The sequence below is a fragment of the Anguilla rostrata genome, chromosome 5, assembly GCF_018555375.3.
Source record: "Anguilla rostrata isolate EN2019 chromosome 5, ASM1855537v3, whole genome shotgun sequence".
Taxonomy (NCBI): domain Eukaryota; kingdom Metazoa; phylum Chordata; class Actinopteri; order Anguilliformes; family Anguillidae; genus Anguilla; species Anguilla rostrata.
The window spans coordinates 45,808,672-45,827,667 of NC_057937.1; the positions used below are offsets into that span (position 1 = coordinate 45,808,672).

Below are 18,996 nucleotides of genomic sequence, written 5' to 3' on the forward strand. Positions count from 1 at the left end.
AGTGTTCCAATGTGTGTGCACTGCACTCATTTTCTTTGTCCCTAGCCACAGACAATGTGAATATTTATTTATCATATTTTATTACGATCAACACCTGAAGCTAACAAGCTTATAAAAAGTAGGTGCATTGCAGAGTTGCACATTATACATTTACTGTAATTTTTGTTGACGTTATATCTAATTACTGTAATAATTGGCCTCACAGCTCAGTAAATGGAAATTAATGTGTGAATGGTGGATTTAGCCTGAACAGAACAGAGCCTTCAGAGAAAATAACTGTGCTCCCCACATATATCTACAGATCCAGCTGAGGGCTTGTTTGTTATCTCGCACTCTTGTAAGCTTACTGCACAGGCTCCTGGGATGCACTAGTGTCATAAAGCTGTGCATAAAAGCCCTCCGCTCCCCTTACATCACCCACCCCCCCCAGAGTACACACTGCGGCCTATTTATTTTGCTTCTTTGGTGTGGGGAAAACCCAGAAAGCGCGAATGTATTTTGGCTGCCCAGATGGCAGGACTGTCATTGGCGGTTGAAGAGGCGAGGAGGGTTGTGGCAGAACCCACTGGGGTCTGGAGTGAAGATCGGGGCGGAGGGGTTGCCGTGGAGGCCTGGCTGTCGCTAGGTCGAGGACAGCCGATGCGGCGCTCTTGATTTAGAGTGCTGCCGTGGCTTGCACCTGGAACAGGAAACGGATTTGAGCTCGCAGATAGCAAGCTGTTAATCTGGACCTGTCAGTAAGGAACAATGTCACTGTGATGAGAGCCTGCCGACCTCTCATGGGAATGCATGCCGGCCATGCTGTCGGCGCTCAAAGGCACACAGTAAGTGCTTTTAAAAGCCAGCGCCAGCCAGCTCTGTAACAGGAACCTGGCCCCAGTGTATTCTTAGTTAGCGGTCACCTGTTTTCACATGCTCCGCAGGGAGGCACGCATTATGGAATGAATGAGAAATCTTTTGCATTCGTGGCCAAATCTAATTTGTTTTTCGCCTGGCTGCTCTCACCTCAAGCAAGCAGAACGACTGAAAGGCCCTCTTCTCCTGTGAATGGTTTTGCCAGTTTTCATATTCTCCAAACGTTCGTAAATTATTTTAAGCTGTGAGCCCAATCAATCTGGCCTGGGAAGATTTGTGAATCTGAATCTCTGCCCTGTGACCTTCAGAGATACAATGAGCACATTGTTCTCTGTGGAGCTAGAGTCCTGTTTTTTTAATTGAAGAGTATTTTTCTTATCTGTTGAAACCCACAGGGTAATCATTTGGAAAAGAAGATGATTTCCTTCTTGATTGTGCTGTTTTGTATTTTGAGGACCAACTCATCAGATTGGCTAAAGTTGAAGTGAGGTGATCATTTTTCTGTGAAACGTGTGCCGTGTGGATTTCAAAACAGGGCAGGGAGGTTGATTTTACTCTACGTTGAGAAGTGTCATTGAGTCCAGGGTCTTGGCTCCTCTAATGAATATTGGAATAATTAGAGATATAATTTAAGTGTAGCTATGGGCTGACTTTCAAATATTGGACAGGGCTTGTATGCAGCTGAGCAACATAATATAAGTCCGCACATCTGCACAACTTTCACACGTGCACACGTTTCTTTCTCTAGCATGCAGAGAGATCATTTGAAAACTAAAAAAAATGTGAATACATCAGATTCACTTGATACAATACAATCATATGCAATTATATTCAATTTTCTTTGAAAATTTCTGTCAGAAAATTGTACTATACTCTGTGCTCTATATTCAATATCATGCTCGTATTTTTGATCATGACATTAAAATGAGAATTCTGTTTCCATGGAAGACCAATGAAGACTATTATCTGAGCATGTTCTCTTTATTGGGTTGTAATTAGTGGCTCTACATCCAGTACTATTAGAGAGGAACTGCAAAGCAATACATTTCTCTTGCCTTTTTATTCAGTACTATTATTGTCTAATAGTATATCGCATAATATTTTAATTATGTAAATAGAACATGTTTTCCTCCTATTCAGTAGTCCAACAATCTAAACAATGTGTAAGCTGTTATTTGAGTGAATTGAAAATGACCCATTAAAGTGAACAGCTTACTCTTACATGCAATAGCTCCTTGTTAAAGAAAGGGCATGCATACTGTATTGTACGGATACTCAGATTGGTATTCTTTACATTGAACCCTATTGTTGGAGAAAAAAGCATTCCAGAATGGAATGTATGCATCTTATTAATATTCACGAAAAAGCATGGCCAATGGACAATACTGCGGCAGTGGATGTTGTGTCTTTGTGCGTGCATTTTCAGGAAAATTCATAAACTATAATATCGTGCCGGAAACTCCCGTTACTGACCGGAACGTCCCGTCGTTAGGAAGTTGAAAGAATGGAAGGAATGCTTGAGCTGACCATCTGGTTAATCTATAGAATCTGTGACAATGCCCAGGACGGGACTTAACTGTCACGGAGTGTCGACGCCCATATTTGAGTTGTGGTGTTTGGGCTCGGCGAGGTGTGTTCCCACGCGCCGTCCTCGCTCCCGCGAGGTTGCCGCGGCGCGGGCGTCCGTAGGCCCATCAATCGTCCCCGCAGCTCTGGGCTGGAATGAGCGCAGGAGCCCGTGCTGTTCCAGGGCCGGAGCCGGAGAAATGAGCAGGAGAGCGGAGTCAGCAGTAATCTACATGGATCATGCTCCGGTCTCATTTACCTGTCACCGAACCGTCGCGGAGATAAATTCTACCGCGTGGTGCAGTGCGGGCTTGCTAGGTGCGTTTGAGGAACACGCAAATAAAAATCTCATTTAAGAATGTTCTCCGGTCTCCTTAAGGATGCGGCTGGAACCTGAAATAAAACGTGGTGATTCATGGCCGCCCCGATGCTTTTATGGTGTCCTGGACGGAACGCCTCGTCATGTGGCTCTGCGACCGTGCCAGCTATGCAGGAAACGCTGTCATCGCCCATGTGATTTGTTACTTCGCATTGTTTTTCTGGTGGTTTTGCTCTTCATGCCTATGCTTGCTGTACAATTGTTGTAATCAACAGTAGAATAATCACATTATTCCTCTAATTGGAGACATCCCACATTGTCCAGACTGCCGGCATTGTCTACTGCACTTTTAAGAAGAAAAATAAGGACTTGTATAATAATTCTTGCCCTGTAAAAAGAAGAAAACAATCTAAGGACAAAAAAAGCTGTGAATTGTGCTCATGTCTCTGGTTAACAATAAATATTTTACAGATGTCATTATCATGTTGGTTTGCAGCTCTGCTCTGAAATGGACATAAGTGAAAATGGCCACTAATTCTTTCCGCAGTGATTTTGTTGATCGCTCTCTCATTCCCTCTTTTTATATCAATAACTCCCTTTTCTCTAACCTTTTTTGCAGACGGAAGCAAGCCAGTCACAAAGTGTCTACTTCCTTCCCGAATTCGCACTGTCTCCACAGGGGAGCTTCCTAGAGGACACGACTGGGGAGCAGTTCCTAACCTTCCGCTATGATGATCAGGTTAGTCGAACTCCTTGTTCTAAACACACCCAACTATGTTTTTTAGTCTCTGGATCACAGATGGGAAACACCTTCCTGAGAAGTTAAACAGTGGGGGCTGGGGGCCTTTGGGGCAAAGGCCTGTGAAAACAAGGTCTTCAAATAAACTAATTTTATCTTATTATTTGTGTCCTTTAACACTTGCATGAAATTGGTGAAACCAAGAAAACCAATATACTGCTGTAACGTATACTCAGGTGGGCCTGAATAGAGTTCAGCAAGCAGTGTCCCATATTGACTTTTGAACTGTTCCCGTTTATTTCTTACCATGTTTTTGATCGTACGTGCGTGTTTGGAGAAGCCCCTTCTATTTTTCATGCTCACTCATGAGTAAACTGGGTTGTTTTGATCTGCATGTACCGTGTTTTCCCGTATTTGCCAAATGCATTCAGTGGAACTGACTAACACAATGCATCCCTTTAGTTCTCTTCAGGCAAACATCTGCCCTTAAATTCCTCCGCAAATAGAAGCCATTGTGTACTGAGAACATTGCATCTGGATTACTCAGTTAAGCTCAAAGGTGCAGAGCACAGCACCTCTTAAAGAAGCTGCTTGTAGATGTGGAGGGGGGGGGTGATATGAGGTGACATTTAAGCACAGTACTCAGGGGGCCAAGAGGATTCCTGTGTAGTCTTGGCACTCAAGCGTGACTACTGTGTGGCTGATTCTCGCTCTCTCCCTCTCCCCCCCTCTCTCGCTTTCTCACACACACACACACACACACACACACACACACATGTGAAGAAAACCTGGTTTGCCTGCGAGTGGGCTTGTTGTATGCAGTAGACTGGGAAACAGGGAGAGGAGCAATGTTCTGCAGCTGATGAGCAGACAGTGAATGAAATACAGATGTCTTGTCAGGGGAGCACAACATATAATTCTGTTTTTATTTTTGTTTTTCTTTTTCTACATGGCCCTCAGTCTGCTGCAGTGCTTGGCTTGTATCTTTTAATAAGTTAAAACATTTTTGTTTTAAAATGTCTATAATGCACTCAAATTCATTTAACAAATCTGCATATTTGGAATGAACTGTTTGGCTCTGTACTTTGGCAAATAAAGAGACCTTGCTCCTTCAGCTAAATAAAACTGGGAGGGTAACCACATAAACCCACTTCTCATAGCATGTTGACAAATCTTATCTTGCTGCTGACAAACGACATGCAAATGTGCATTGGTTATACGAGCCTAGATGTGTACACTGAAAATTATTTGCATCTTGTTTCTAAGCAATAAAGATTTTCTTTAAAATTTGAAAATTAATTTAAAAAATGATGTTCAACTGGAAATAATATTGGCTCAACTTTTTGGGCTAAACCAATTTATTCATCTGATGTTTAGATATGTTAAAGTCAGAAAAACATTTATTTCCAAGGTTTTACCTCCATTTAAAATATTTTATTAAAAAACATTATGTAACTGTGGTAAGAAAAGATTCCTCTTAGGAAAATATTTTCCATTTGTCTTATTAATCATAATGTTCCTGATTTCTGCATGTTCATGAAGATCGTAGAAGTTCTGCATGGTGCAATAATGTACAGCTTACCAAGGACATTATGAGGTTTTGCACAACCCTAAACCTTCTGAAATACACTTTCCTCTAATGTTTATTTTCAGGCATTATCTCTTGTCTGAAATGACACACCTGGTTTCACAATTATATAGCACATGGATAGTTTTGTTAGGTTCGCTGGATCTTGCTGCTTGCCACTTCCCACATACGAATTGCTGACAGTCAGCCATTATGTCACTATTCAAGGCGATAGTTTTATGAATCCTGAAAATTTTCTTCCTCTGAACATTTTTTGGGACTGTCATTAATTACCAGATATTTTACACACACTTCAACAAGCGGTTGTGAAGCATGTAAGACAAATATCAATATATGTTTTTGCATGCTCCTTTTTGTCTTTGTGTGTCTGGAACCTCGGTGGTTCATATGGATAGCTATGTGAGGAGGTTTAAAATGAAGACTGATGCAAGGAATAGGAGTCTTATCACACTAATACAGAGCATGGGGTGCAGACATCGAATGTAGCTCCACTGTCAGTTGGCATTTAGGATGACCTTCTCATTGATGGCTAGGAATGGGGAAATGAGCAACAGGAAAAATGTCTTTGGGTTGGGAGGAGGAAATGAGCGCACTGTCACTGTGAGATTTCAAATGTTAAACAGCAGAGACAGAGCTGTGGCCTATTACTGCCATTTCCTACATTGGGCTTTCAGCACGGATTTAAAAAATTGCTTACCTTTCAGAAGTGTATTATTATATAACTATTATCCTGTCATCTGCTCACAGGTGAGATAATTGTCAAAGGGGGAAACGTTCAAATGTAATATCCCTTTTTGGCAGTTTCTGCTGAAAGTACACTGCAAACTTAGTGATGTTTCTCACTTCAGTGCAATGACGCATTTCGATATCATTTACATTTTTAAATAGAATTGATTGACAAATTCCTTTTTCCATTTTTCTGGTTTGAATTGTTTAGCCTGGACATCCATGACTGGTCCATTGTTCCTCCCACGGTGATGACAGTGGTCTGTTTCAGACAGGAATAAAAGATGGTGAATAAACCCAAAAAGATTTCTGCGCCTATGCCTGTGCAGCCTGCCCTGGATCCTAAAAGAGCTCCTCAGTGAATCTCTGCTTCCTGACCGGATTCAGTGCGGTCAATGACTAAATCTCACCCTCGAAAACCACAGAGGAACCAGGCCTTTCAAAAGACTGTTTGTGCTAGGAGCTAAGAAAACATATCAATGACCAATTTGAACTTCTTTACATTATTATGATTGTGAGTTCAAATTAAATTGGAGAGTTCAAATGGAAAGGGGACATGGGAATAACTAAAATTATTGAAAAACAATGAAAAAAAGAGCAAAGGTTCCAGCAGTGAATTAAGTGGATTTATTGTCCCTAAGTAATATGATCAGCCAACTTATTTATTTTCCTCATCTCTCTCTCTTTTTTTTTGAAGAACTGAGTTATTTGTTCAGGGAATACCTCAGAGTCATAATATTTTACCTGTTTTGGAGCTGGAATTGGAGTGTCACTGCATAGCTAGCATTTCTGTGCTTTAAAGAAAGGGTGTTGGGGGATCTCTATGGGTTGTTTGTGCAGAGAGCCCTTTGCTAATCAAAAGCCATAAATTCTGGATGGTCAGGGACAGTTGGTGCAGACTGTGAACAATTCTGTGCCTTAGTCTCAGGGAGTGTTTATTACTGCTTTCAAGGGCACCTAAAAGGCCTTTTTGGAAAGTCAATACTTAGGGATCTCGGTCTTGATGAGGTACAGCATAATCACCAAAGCCTGTTAGTGTGTGCTACTGTGCTGTGGGTGTGGCCAACCCCCCAAATCTTCCTGGCTAACTTGAGAATGATTTCTGTGTACCTTTATAGGACTCAAAGGTTTAATGAGTTCTTTTTTTGAGAAATTGCCTGGCTGGAGCGTAAAAAGGTTTCTGTCCTAAAGGTTTATGTTTGAAGCTCAAGCAATCCATTTGGCGGAGGCTGTTGTCCCTGAAAGCTCAGGCCTGCCATGATTCAAAGAAACACAATACTGAAGTATTCAGTTGTATCTCATTCAAATAATAGATTTTGTTATACACATTGCTGTGGAGAGCAGAGTTGACACAATGATACCACTCTCGCAACAAAGAATGCCAATGACCCTTCTCATACGTAAGTAAAAGTGTTCTGGATCAAGGAATTTACGGAAAATAAATTCCAGTAAATTCCTCCTTTAGCATTCAGTCTCACTTGCCTGGTCATTGCTTTATAATTGTTTTTGGAGCTGAGAGCTTTACTGCTGGAGTATTAGCAGAGCAGCAGATCTTGAAACTGGGCTGTCTTTCAAATGTAAGTAACTGGAGGAGTGTGATCGTATAGATTTTCTGCAAGGAGACTGGCCTGGTTGGTTTGTATGTCTTAGTGACAGATGACAGGTTTCCAGACACTGGTTATATGCCACTGAAGTAGACCGGCATGCAATTAAATATGGACTTTGATTCTGTATGGCTCAGTAAGTTTCTTCTAATGGGTAGTTTCAAGTACATATCCTGTTATACCTCTGTTACGATGACAGTCCAGAAATGCATTTGAAAGGAGCCCTGGGAGCCATTATTCCAGGTAATTTTTGGGTCTCTCCTGATAAATTATTTTCTGGTTGAGGACTTTATTATTGTAATACTGTTTCGTTTTTGTATGTGGTGTTCCACAGAGGAGCCTGTGGAAAGTCCCATTTATGCTATTAAAACACTTTAATCAGTTTAGGCACATGGTAGTACTGGAGTGCGCTTTCCCAGAAAGTTTATAAATTGCGGTGGCATGGAAATGAGTTTTGACCCATGGTGAGTTACGTCTGGACTCCTGAAGTTGGCATGGCAGTCGTGGAAACAAATGCATGACTCCAAGCTGTTAGTGAAAGCGGGTCGTATAGCATTAAGCTATGGACATGGATTCAGGGGTTTCCACATGGTTCACAGTTTAGTGTGAACTACATGTACATTGATATCTCACAGGTCTGAACCACAGAGAGTGGGTGGCTGCTATACTAGGCCCCATAGGACCGGGCCTGATGCTGGTGAGAGTGAGCAGTCTTAAGTTCACTGTTCAGTGAGCCATCTTCCCTGGTGTAGCAGCAATCTGGCGTCAGTGCAGCGCCGCCCAGCATCATTCATCCAAGGATTTATGGGTAACTGTCAAATATTTTTTTTCCATCTTTAAATCTAGTAAAGCTTAGTGAAGTATTGTGCTGAGACATTTTAAAGAGAAAGAAGGTGTCTCGCCCCAATTTTTTTTCCTGTGTCATATGTACAGCTAGATAATAAAACTAACCTCAAAACCCATTTCATGCTTTTGGAGCAGCAGTGTTACATGTTTAAGAATGTGGGATTGCAACACCATGGTTGCAGGTTCAATTCCCAGGTGGGACATTGCTGTTATACCATTGAGCAAGGTACTTACTCTAAAACAAAATGCCTTTCTGCATGCATTATTTTAGCTGCTGAATCTGACCAAAAAGACACCTCTTCTGTGTGTACTACAGAGTCCTCAAAGTGAGCTGTTCCTGCCAATGAATGAGATGCTCTTGCTCAATAGTTTCCAGCTGTAAAGCAGACTGATTCACCGGGTAAACACAATACATTTTGCTTAATTGCCACTTAGTGCCTTAGCTGTGTGTTTGTAGGTTAATATATTAGTTGCACTGCTTTTTAAAGTGATAGAACTGAAAAGTAAATGCAGAGCAGCCAGCCAGCAGCCATCCGACGATGCACCCTGGCCCTAACAAATGGCTGAAGCTAAGCGAGTGTGGGCTTGCTTAGTACTTCAATGGGAGTCCTCCTGGAAAAACTAAGTTGCTGCTGGAATTGATGTTGGTGGGCCAGCAGTGGGCAGTCTTCGCTCTGGTCAAATAAACTGTGCTGTGACAGGGACACTGTGCTGTAGGAGATGCTGTCCTTTAGATGAGACGTTAAAATGATGTTCTGACTCACTGTGGACATTAAAGACCCCATGCCACTCATCTCAAAGAATAGGGGGGTTTGCTGGTGTCTTGGCTAAATTCCCAACCTCGTTCTCTCAACATGCCACCTAATCATCCCCTGATTTAGTTGTCTAAAAATAGTTTCTCCCTCTCTGCCCAAGCTAATGTGTGCTGAACGTTCTGTTGCAAAATGGCTGCCGTGCATCACCCAGGTGGGTGCTACACATTGGTGGTGGTGAGTTCTCCCTCGTCACTGTGAGCATCTGGCAAGTGCTACATAAATGCAATGTTTCATTCATTCATTCATTCAGGGCAGCTACATTGTGGTTTGGTGTACATTTGCTGTAGCTATGTTTAAAATGGGGAGAAATGGTCATTGAGGGATATTATGTATTTCACACCATTTATGGTACACTCATTAAACTTTATTGGATTATCCCCAGTCAGTCAGCTAAAAAAAAGGCTAACACATTCAATCCATTGAATTTCCCTCAGCACATGTGTAGCCATTATTTTGTCTGATTAAATCGCTTGATTCCCTGGATGGCTGCCTGTAGTATAAAAGTAACACAGGGCAAGTTACACACAGAGAATGTTTCTGCCCAGTAGGAGCTGCAATCTGGCACTTAGTAATTGACAATGACAGTCTACTCTGCTAGATTTTAATGATAATAGACTTGATGCATAATGAAAGCCTACTGAAATTATGATTGCTTCCGCAAGTTGTCTAAAGGTTTCAGGGAGCATAGGCATGTGGATGATCTCCCACAGCAGTAGTTTATTCTGTAATTGGTCCTCTGGTTCTCCTTCTCTACCATCATTGGTCAACAGAGTAAATTGAGTTCTATCGCCTTGTATTTTTTTTGGGTCTCTTTTAGAAGTAAATGCCTGGGTGAAAGCAAACATTGGCTGTAGCATGTTGGGGCCAGGGGCGGTCACAAGGTCCTTTGCAGTTTGCAATAGCCAACCTTTCTGTCATCACCAAAGAGGAATTGGGTGGGGTCCAATCATGTTAACACAATGATTCTCCCATATTTCACCTGTAGTAACTATTACTGAGGTGCTAGACAAAGGGAATGGGAAGCATGGTTATTTCTCAGGTTCTGAGCAAAGAACAAAGCAGTAGTTAAAGTTTTTTAAATCTGTCGTCACCTCTGTCTTTTGCTGACTTTTCAAGTGTTATATTTCCTTTTTTTAGGGCTGTATCACAAATGTTCTCTGGACCTTCCTAATCTGTTTCTTTCCCTAAATAGGGACTGTGGAGCTCTGAGAGGTCCACAGGCATTATTTGACTAGGCTATAATGATCTGTCTAAAAGAGATTATTTGGACAATGTGGACTGCAGTGTCCCAAGCAGTGAGCTACAGTAAAAGTTTCTATTGGCTCATAATGTGTTAAATAGTATATGGGCCATGTTGGTTGGATAAAAAAACAATAGTTAGAAGCAATTGAGCATCTGGAAGCATAGAATCTGAGGCCTTGCTGGAATGAAAGGGTGAATAAACGTGGGTTTCCGCTCGACCATGGTAGTTTGTATAGGCTAGTAGAAATTTGACTTCTTTTCAACAAAGCAAGCTTCCTGCCCAATTTCTCCTTCCCCCACACCCTTCCAAGAAAGAACAGTCCTGCTTATTGTTGGGTTCAGAATTAAGTTCTGTTATGTCAGCCTGCCAGTCAACCTGAAAATCGTATAATAGATGCCCAGAGTTCAGAAGCAGTTTAACTGGATTTCTTTATACCCTTTACTTTGTCTCCCAGTCTACATCTATTACACTCTGGTGCAGTATTCAGCTTGGTTTTAACTTTTCCCACCCTATTCAATTTAGTTTCCTTCATTCAAATGGGAACCACCGCTGTGAAACCATTTTCTATCATCCGTAAGAATTGATTAGATGTGCATGAATGCAATAGTTCTGCACAGTATTTTTCCTCTCCTTTTATCCTGGAAAACATTTGATTTTTAAAGATTTGTGTACATTTTTCTTTTATTAGTCCATCCTTCCTGTATTTCCTCACATCTGGGACGCTGCAGTTGTAATACTTTTGTCATGCTGTACTCTTCGTGTAATTTCATTTCTTTGAAACAGACAAAAATTGAATTCAAAGCCTCCATGTCTGATTTTCAAAGCGGGAATCAAATATTTATGGTCATCGTGTGAAACGGGTTTCCTCACAGATTACCCAAGCAACGTCGGCATGCCAAAGCTGTCGGTTTCGGGGGTGTATAATTGTAAATTCATTCGCCTAATCCCTCGCAGCGCCTGTCAAGAAACAGTCGAGGCCGGGGCTGCACCCGAGTAAACGCTCAGCATTAGCGACGCGGGGGCTTGTGCACACTCAATCATTGTCCAGAAAATTAGCCTGAGGTGTGTTGTTTTTGTAATGCTGGACCTGGGGGATACAGAGGCACTGCAGAGATTGAAGTTCGAGCTCTCAGTCCAGGAGTGAAGTCATCAGTGTCACAACCTCGCTTGTGACTTTTACATGTGGGAATATGCCTGTTAATACTCCTGCTTTTTTGACCAAGCAAAGAACAGCTACTTTTGTTTTGCACAATAAGCAATAGTTGTGTTGTGAGGGGCTCTCATTGCATTGCTGTTGAATAGCAACATAGCCATAACATGTTCATGGAAATGGATGTCTGTCTGTACAGTCTTGCTGTGGGAAGGGGGTGGAACTGAGAAAGTATATACAGTACCTCCAATTTTAACCTCCCATTGATTACTTCTCATGTTGCTGTGTTGAGAAACGGCTAAATTCAAATATTGTATCAACCTTTGTGTCCATCACTGTACAACCAAAGTGCATTGGCAGATTTAATGTGTGTGCAACATTGTCTTTACATCAACATTTAAAACATTGTACACTATTCTGCTTTGTTTTATTGTGGCAAAGCATTTATAGGTACTTCTATTATTTCTCCAGATATTTTTCTATAAACCTGATTAATGAGCAATGTAAGTCACCCCAGATACACATAAACACACACACAGTGCCTTCAGAAAGTTTTGACCCTACATAGGTTAATTCTTATTTTGGTGAGAATTGAATATAGAATAAGATTTGATTTCTCTTGAACTCTATTTGATTTCAAAATTAAATTTAGATGTCTTCAGAATCAAAAATATATCCTAAAAATGGCTTACCACTTATTTCTCCCCCAGGTACTGGATATTCAATTTTCACACTAAATAAATCACTGAATATTTTAAGAAGGTCTGCCTTTGTTGATTTTGATTCTGTGATTGTAGAACAAAGAATACTGCCTTTTGAGGTCTCACAACTGAAACTGCAGATCAGGTCTGTCATGGAGGAACTTCCCATGGAACTTCAAGATTAAGCTTCTAGGAGGCAGAAAGCTGGAATTGGTTATAAAAAGCCTAGCAAAGACAATCTCCTAGGAACCGTCCTACTGTCAATTGTAGCAGTATTGGAAAGCAATTTAGCACAGCCCAGACACTATGCCCATATCAGATCTTCCTACCAAACTGAGAAACACTGGAGAAGGTCAGTTTTCAGAGAAATTTCCAAAAGACCAGTTACAAGTTGAGTCGCACAGCTCATTAGCTAAAATGGGAGAAACTGTCTAGAGATCAATCTCCTCACCACTTCACAGATTTGGCCTTTTTGGGAGAGTGGCTTGATGTAAAATTGTGTGGTCTTATGAGACTAAAGTTCAGCTCTTTGTCCTGAAAGCAAAGTGTTAGCTTTTGGTGCAAACCATCATCCAGGACACCACCGCTACTGTCAAGCATGGTCCTGGCAGCATTGTGCAGTGGGGTTGCTTCTCAGCAGGAGAGACCGGCAAGCTTCAAGGGCAAGATGGATGGAGCCAAATACTTGACAAATCCTTGAGTTCGTGAGAGATCTGTGTCTAGGGCAAAGATTCATGTTCAAACGCGACAATGACTCAGAGCACATGGCAAAAACTACAAACGAATGGCTTAAAAACAAGAAGGTCAGCATCCTGGATTAACCCAGCCAAAGCCCAGACTTAATTCCCATTGCAAATCTGTGGTATGACCTGAAAATTGCTGTCCACCAATGCTATCCATCTAGCTTGACAGAGTTGGAGCAAATGTACAAAGCTCATACAGACATTCCCGAGATGAATCAGAGCTGTAATGCCAAAGGCCTATCTACACAGTATTGCTTTATGTGGGGAGTGAGGGGGCGTGATGGAAAAATCTAGAGGGGTCTATTGTTCCAGACTGGTTTACATGGTCAATTGATTGGCTTTGACGACTTGATGAAGCAGGCGTGGTAATACCATGTTTATTTAAGTTTTGTAAAAACCAGTGCTGGGCTGTAGTTCACTCCAAGTGCACCTGCCCTTTTCTGTCATGGCATACTGACTGCAAAGAACAATAATAAAAAAATCTATTTTATGATTTTTCAGATGTATTGTACTTGGGCTTTAGCATATCTATTGTTTTTGTTGTAAATTGTAGAAAGGATTTTTTGGGCCATTAACAGTTTGTTAACATCAGTATGCATGCAAGTCCCATTTCAGAAGCTATGGTTTTGAAAACGTATTCACTTTTTATGCTGAAAACCTTATATTAAAATTCTATTTCTTTGATATTTTTTACTGAAATGGTACAGTATGCCAGGATCAAAGCATATTATGGATGTAACTGTAGCAGCTACAGTGACATTAAAAATCTGCTTTGATCCTCTTGACAGTGCAGCGGGATGTCCGACGAACGAACAGATCTCCACCATTTTCCATTTCTCTGAACTCGATTTGCCCCACTTAATCTGTTCTCAACGTCAATCACATTGAACATGAAAAATTGCGTGCGGAAATCTGAAGGTTTGTACATTTTTCTGGTAGAACAAACAAATATTTCACCAGTAGTGGAACTAACAGTGCACTCTTTTGCCAGGCCGATACAAATCTATGATTTTTTGTCAAGTGTCTGCGTTCCATGACAACACACAGATGTACAAATTTCCGTACGCCCTCGGAATATAAAATGATCAGCTCTGACAGCTGTTTTTAACACATTCATCATAGCTGTGTTGGACCTTTGCCCATATTGATTGGTAAATTGTAAAGGAAAGAGGAACAAGGGATTACCTGAGGGTGCTGTACCAGTGAGCACGTGGACCATCTGGAAAGCACTGTATGACTGTACGGCAGAATAAATGCGCAGATGAAATTTCACGATCCCGACATGCTCGCGCTTCTGTGCCCCTTATGCACGCATCGTGCAAGAAAGTTTTACTGTTTAACTCTGAGCTGCGGCAGGACGAACCACGAGGCCTCGCGTAATTGGAATGCACCGTCTATTATTTGCAGAAATTAGTATGCGCTGTGTCAACCTCCCCTTCCGTGTCTATTAATCAGAGCAGTGTTTTTCTTGCATTAAGCGCGGGGACGGCGACTGGATGTTATTGCAGGGTTCCTGACGTTTCAAAGCCCCCTTTTTAAAAATAGATTTTTTACCGTGGCTGCGAGGCACGGGCCTTCAACGAGCCCATGACAAATGAAGGGCCTTTATGACTCGGACAGGCGCTCTGCCAGACTGGAGGCACACGCCGCTGACTGCGAGCGGAAGAATGAGACATGACGTTCTCAGGTTCCCCCTCAGTTATCCCGTCATGTCAGTCATCGCCTACAGTAGTTCTCCCTTCCCCCCCCCGTCTGTTTGTATTTCTGCGCTTTCGCTCTCCGAGACTTCAGATCGCTTGGCGTGGCAGGTAAGATGAGGAAGGTCGTGCGTATCGGAAATATTTACGCTTCGATCGCAAACTGACAACGAACTCTGATTGATAAGCCTGAGCCCCTGAGGCAGTGCCAAAAAAAAGACCAAAAATCATTCCTATGTTCTTAGTAAATGTTTGAAATATCAGTACCGTTTATGGAAAACCCCATATTTTTTCCCTGTGCTCTACTTGATGCTGTATAAAGGCTCATTTAAGTAGAGCTGTATGTTTTATTTCTATGATGTGCTTTATATAAGGGGTAGTGTGTGTATTCTCCCCGTGCTACTTTAGATGTGAATGTTCAATTGGGGGAGGATGTGGGTAGTCATTCATTATGCCACTGTTGGTATAATGGCACACTTGAGGTGGTTATAGTATGTTCTTTCTGGGTCCTCAGAGTGTAAGGGTACACTTGAGGGTGGATTACTGTTTTCTCTTAGTGCTCTTCTCTTCTAAGTATAGAATGAGGACACTCTGGAGTGTGGATGCAGGTTTTCCCAGTGCTGCTCTATATGTATGTAGGGGCACATTGTAGGGAGGGCATGGACTTTTGTCCCTCATGCCACTGTCTGGGTGGGCCGCACTTGATGGTTAGTATTTCCGTGCCATGTCTGTCCTGGCATGCTTATGGGAGCTTGCCTGTGTTCTCAGCACAGAGATCTCAAGCAGCCGTACACACCTGTCATGTAAGTTCCAAGGGTACAAGCTGTCCAAGGGCTGTAAATTTATCGCGGGGGCCACAGAGGAGCACATATGTGAACTCACTTAGCCGAAAACAGAGTGGAGTGCTGGTGCTGTGGAGCTCTTCCCTTCTGGGTGACAGGAGATCCTTATTCTGTCCCTAAATATTCTCGTGTTTAATTAAATTATTGTATTTGTGAGGGACCATTTACAATATTAAGCATTGCCATTTGATGTACTGTATCAGAGTTTGCTTAAGCTAATTTTCATCTGCAGTCCATAAACAGGAGTAAGAAGGGGGTAGGTGGGGGTGGAAGGGTGGATGGGGGAAGTTAAAAGTGGAAAGAAGTACATTAAGTGTTCTTCAGTGACAATTTATGGGCATCCTTGTTGCACCTGTTTTTATTAATTAAAAACGGCAATAGCTGATTGTGTAGCTCGGATGGAATATTGGCTGTTACAGCTATGGGATACAGAAAATGGTGGAATCTGATTTTTAAATGTCAAATAAAGGGTACAGCACTTCTCTGTACCACAAATCATGGGCGGGTAAGATTTATTAAGAACATCACCTGTTGTGGAGGCTACAAACACACACCAAGGCCACTGCATAGTTGACAATTAAATGGGTGTTTTACAGTGGGCTGGATGTTAGCCGGTTGCATACCCATGAGCCACAGGAGAGAAGAATATCAGGACACAGCAGCTAAAACTTATCTCTCTTTAAGAAATTACACTGGAAACATTCTTCTGAAAAACAAGTACAGTGTTTAAGAGGTAGGGAAGCATGCCAGCGGAGAATCCCACCAGTGAAACTTTACTGCTCTGTTGAAATCATGGGGGGGAGGAAGAAACAAGTTTTAGTTAATTCTAGCCAGGTTGGAAAGTTCAAATAGGAACCCTCTTCATTTGTTCACTCAGAGGAGGATAGAGACATAAATACCTTGCCTGTCAGAGAATCCAAAAAACCCCCTTCAGAAACGCTTGAAAGTCCTTCATGGGCTCTGGGCCGGAGGAACCAGATAAGAGAGATCGAGTCAGAGGATGCGCTCTGCATGAAGCTACGTTCATGTAAACTTTTTCTTCCAAATTCAATTTGGCATGAAGGATTTGGAGCGGTAGCGAAGAAGCTTGGCGGGATGGCGAGCGAGGGAATGCGTTAAGCATAAACAACATCCTGCTCTTGCGGAGAGGAGGAGAGGCGGATAGCCTTTTCGAAACGTTGCCATCCCTGCTCTCCCTTCCCATAAATCACAGCCACTCTGCTGTTTTTACAAGGGGGAGGGAGGGGCCCGGAGAAGTGAACCAGCTAATCACATATTGATGTTGCCGTGTTACTGCTCTGCCCCGAGTGCGGATTTGTGTTAACGAAGCCCTTTGATCAAAATTATGGCTGTGAAGATTTTGGTTTTCCAGAACCTGTATTTGGGAAATGCTACAGTTGAAGGGGAAGTTTTCAGGGCAAGATATTTGATGTCATGTTTTTAGTTTTTAGCTGATCCATGTTAGCCCTCTACACACAAAGATATTTGTTAGATTTACAGAACATTAAGCCTGGGGCCATTCGCATGGGCTTAATTATGTGTTATGATGACCATATGTATTCATACACTATTTAATCTTAATTTAGGTAGATAGTTGGTTTATTGTCCTCAATGAGAAGATAACTTGTCTCAGAATGATTGAATGTCTCTTATCTATAGGAAGCCCTAGTAACCTTGTAATTTACTAATATTTACTAATTTGAATACAATTAAAATACAATGTATTTGTTATATTTTAAGCCATGTAATGACTGTGAGTATTTTTTAAATGTCAGACACCTGTATTGTGTCTTGTTGGGGTCCCCAATGGTAATCTTGACTGTTCAAAAAAATCTGCAGATGAACCAGTGTTTAATTGAACAACATTAGATTTTCACAGCAGCATACTGTACACATGCAAAGTTCAGCACAAGCAGGTCTCTTATTATTCATAACATTTTATAATATTCCTAGTCATACAGGTGTTTGACCTGATGGCACAGCCACTTTTCCCAGACACAGGCACGTACAGCGGGCAACTTCGGCCAGATGGAGTTAAAAGTGCACAAATAAAAAAAAGTAAGTTTCCTCAACAAGTGCACCATGGGTAACCATGGGTTACGTCGCTTGAGAGAGCCATGTTATCCCAATCCGTCAGGGACGCAGTGCGATTCTAGACACAGCACCAGTCACTAACTTTTATTAGCAGGGCTTAAATGGATTACTCCCGCATTGTAACATAGTCCCATGCATAGATTTTCCGCTACATGACCCCATGCAGGGAGGAGCCGCTGAATAGTTTTGTCCGACAGCGAACATTTGAGAGGACTCTGTGTTTACACCTGCTTTGTCTCGCCCATATTCATTCCCCTCTCTCGGTTACTTCTGCCCACCGAATGAAACAGAATGAAGTGTCCATGCTTGGAATAGTAATAATTTGTAAAATCCTAAAGAAAGTCTCGCTTTGATTCTTCCCCCTTTGCTAATGAGCTAGACTGAACGCCTGAAATGTCTCCCAGTGCCCTTGATGTGAGTTTGGCAGACCACTGCTTTAATTATTTGACTGCATTTGTGTTCCCATGGGGAGCTTAAAAATGCATTAGATTGATCAAAGGAGAGATTTCTCAGTTCTCAAAATGGGGAAGGTGTTTGTCAGTAGGCCAGCGCCTGGGGGGGAAATTAATAAGGATTAATTCTAATGATAATTGGGAACTTCCTGCAACTCTTTTTCTATGGTCTTCTTTAGGAGCAGCCATGCATGCTGCGTATTGACCTGTTTGAATAAAGACTGATTGGTGTGATGTTAAAGATATTCAAATGTCAGATATTTGTTTACCTTGTACTGCCAGACCATCTGTTGTGCAGGCAGTCGTCTATTGGGCTAAAGCACACACGCCATGTGTTCCAAAGGAGCTTGTCAGGAACAGTTACGGGGTGAAAAACAGCAGACGATGTTAGCAGATAACTTGCGCTTTTCTGATTCTAAGACAGTAAATGATTTGCTTCGCACGCACCCCCTGAAACTAACAGCGCACGGCGCTGACGATCTTTGATTGTACCAGGGTCATGTGAATCCTTAAATTGTCCCCACAGAATCCTGGTGCATGTTTTGGTTTGCATTGCTGTTAATTGGGGTGTACTGTACAAAAGAGGAAATCAAAGTATTTCACTGTATTCTCCTGGTGAATAGATCAGGGCCATGTCTTGATTCCAAGCTGGTTGAGTATCCCCAAATGCACAGCACCTGTGTTTACCATTATGTCCCATTTCTTTGTGCTTGGATGTTCAGCTTGGACATGGCTCAACTCAAGCCTTCCGTGAAGCGGTGTTTCTCAGAGGTGGCCAGCCACAGTGCTGCTGGGGTGGCTAGGTGCCGGGCAGGATGGTGATCTTGAGGTTGCATACAGCATGGGGTTGCAGAAGAAATCCCCCCCTATGGGGCCCCTTCTTTGGTTAGCTCAAAGTGTTTGGGTATATCGCACATAAATCTGATAACTGTGTGGGAGGACAGTTACCTGGGAAACAGTCCCCATGGAAGTGGAAGTGGTATTGCAGATTCTTGTGTTGTTTTGGCCAGATGTAT

The 18,996-nt window shown here is 42.1% G+C and overlaps 1 protein-coding gene across 5 annotated transcripts in view; it reads left to right on the forward strand.

Moving 5' to 3' along the window:
* adamtsl3 (ADAMTS-like 3) overlaps positions 1 to 18,996 on the forward strand; it is a 121,643-nt gene that overhangs the window by 16,071 nt on the left and 86,576 nt on the right. For all 5 annotated transcript variants that reach the window (XM_064336583.1, XM_064336582.1, XM_064336586.1 and 2 more), the window contains one exon: positions 3,360 to 3,479. In XM_064336583.1, the coding sequence (XP_064192653.1) occupies positions 3,360 to 3,479 (120 nt within the window). The remainder of the gene's footprint in view (positions 1 to 3,359; positions 3,480 to 18,996) is intronic.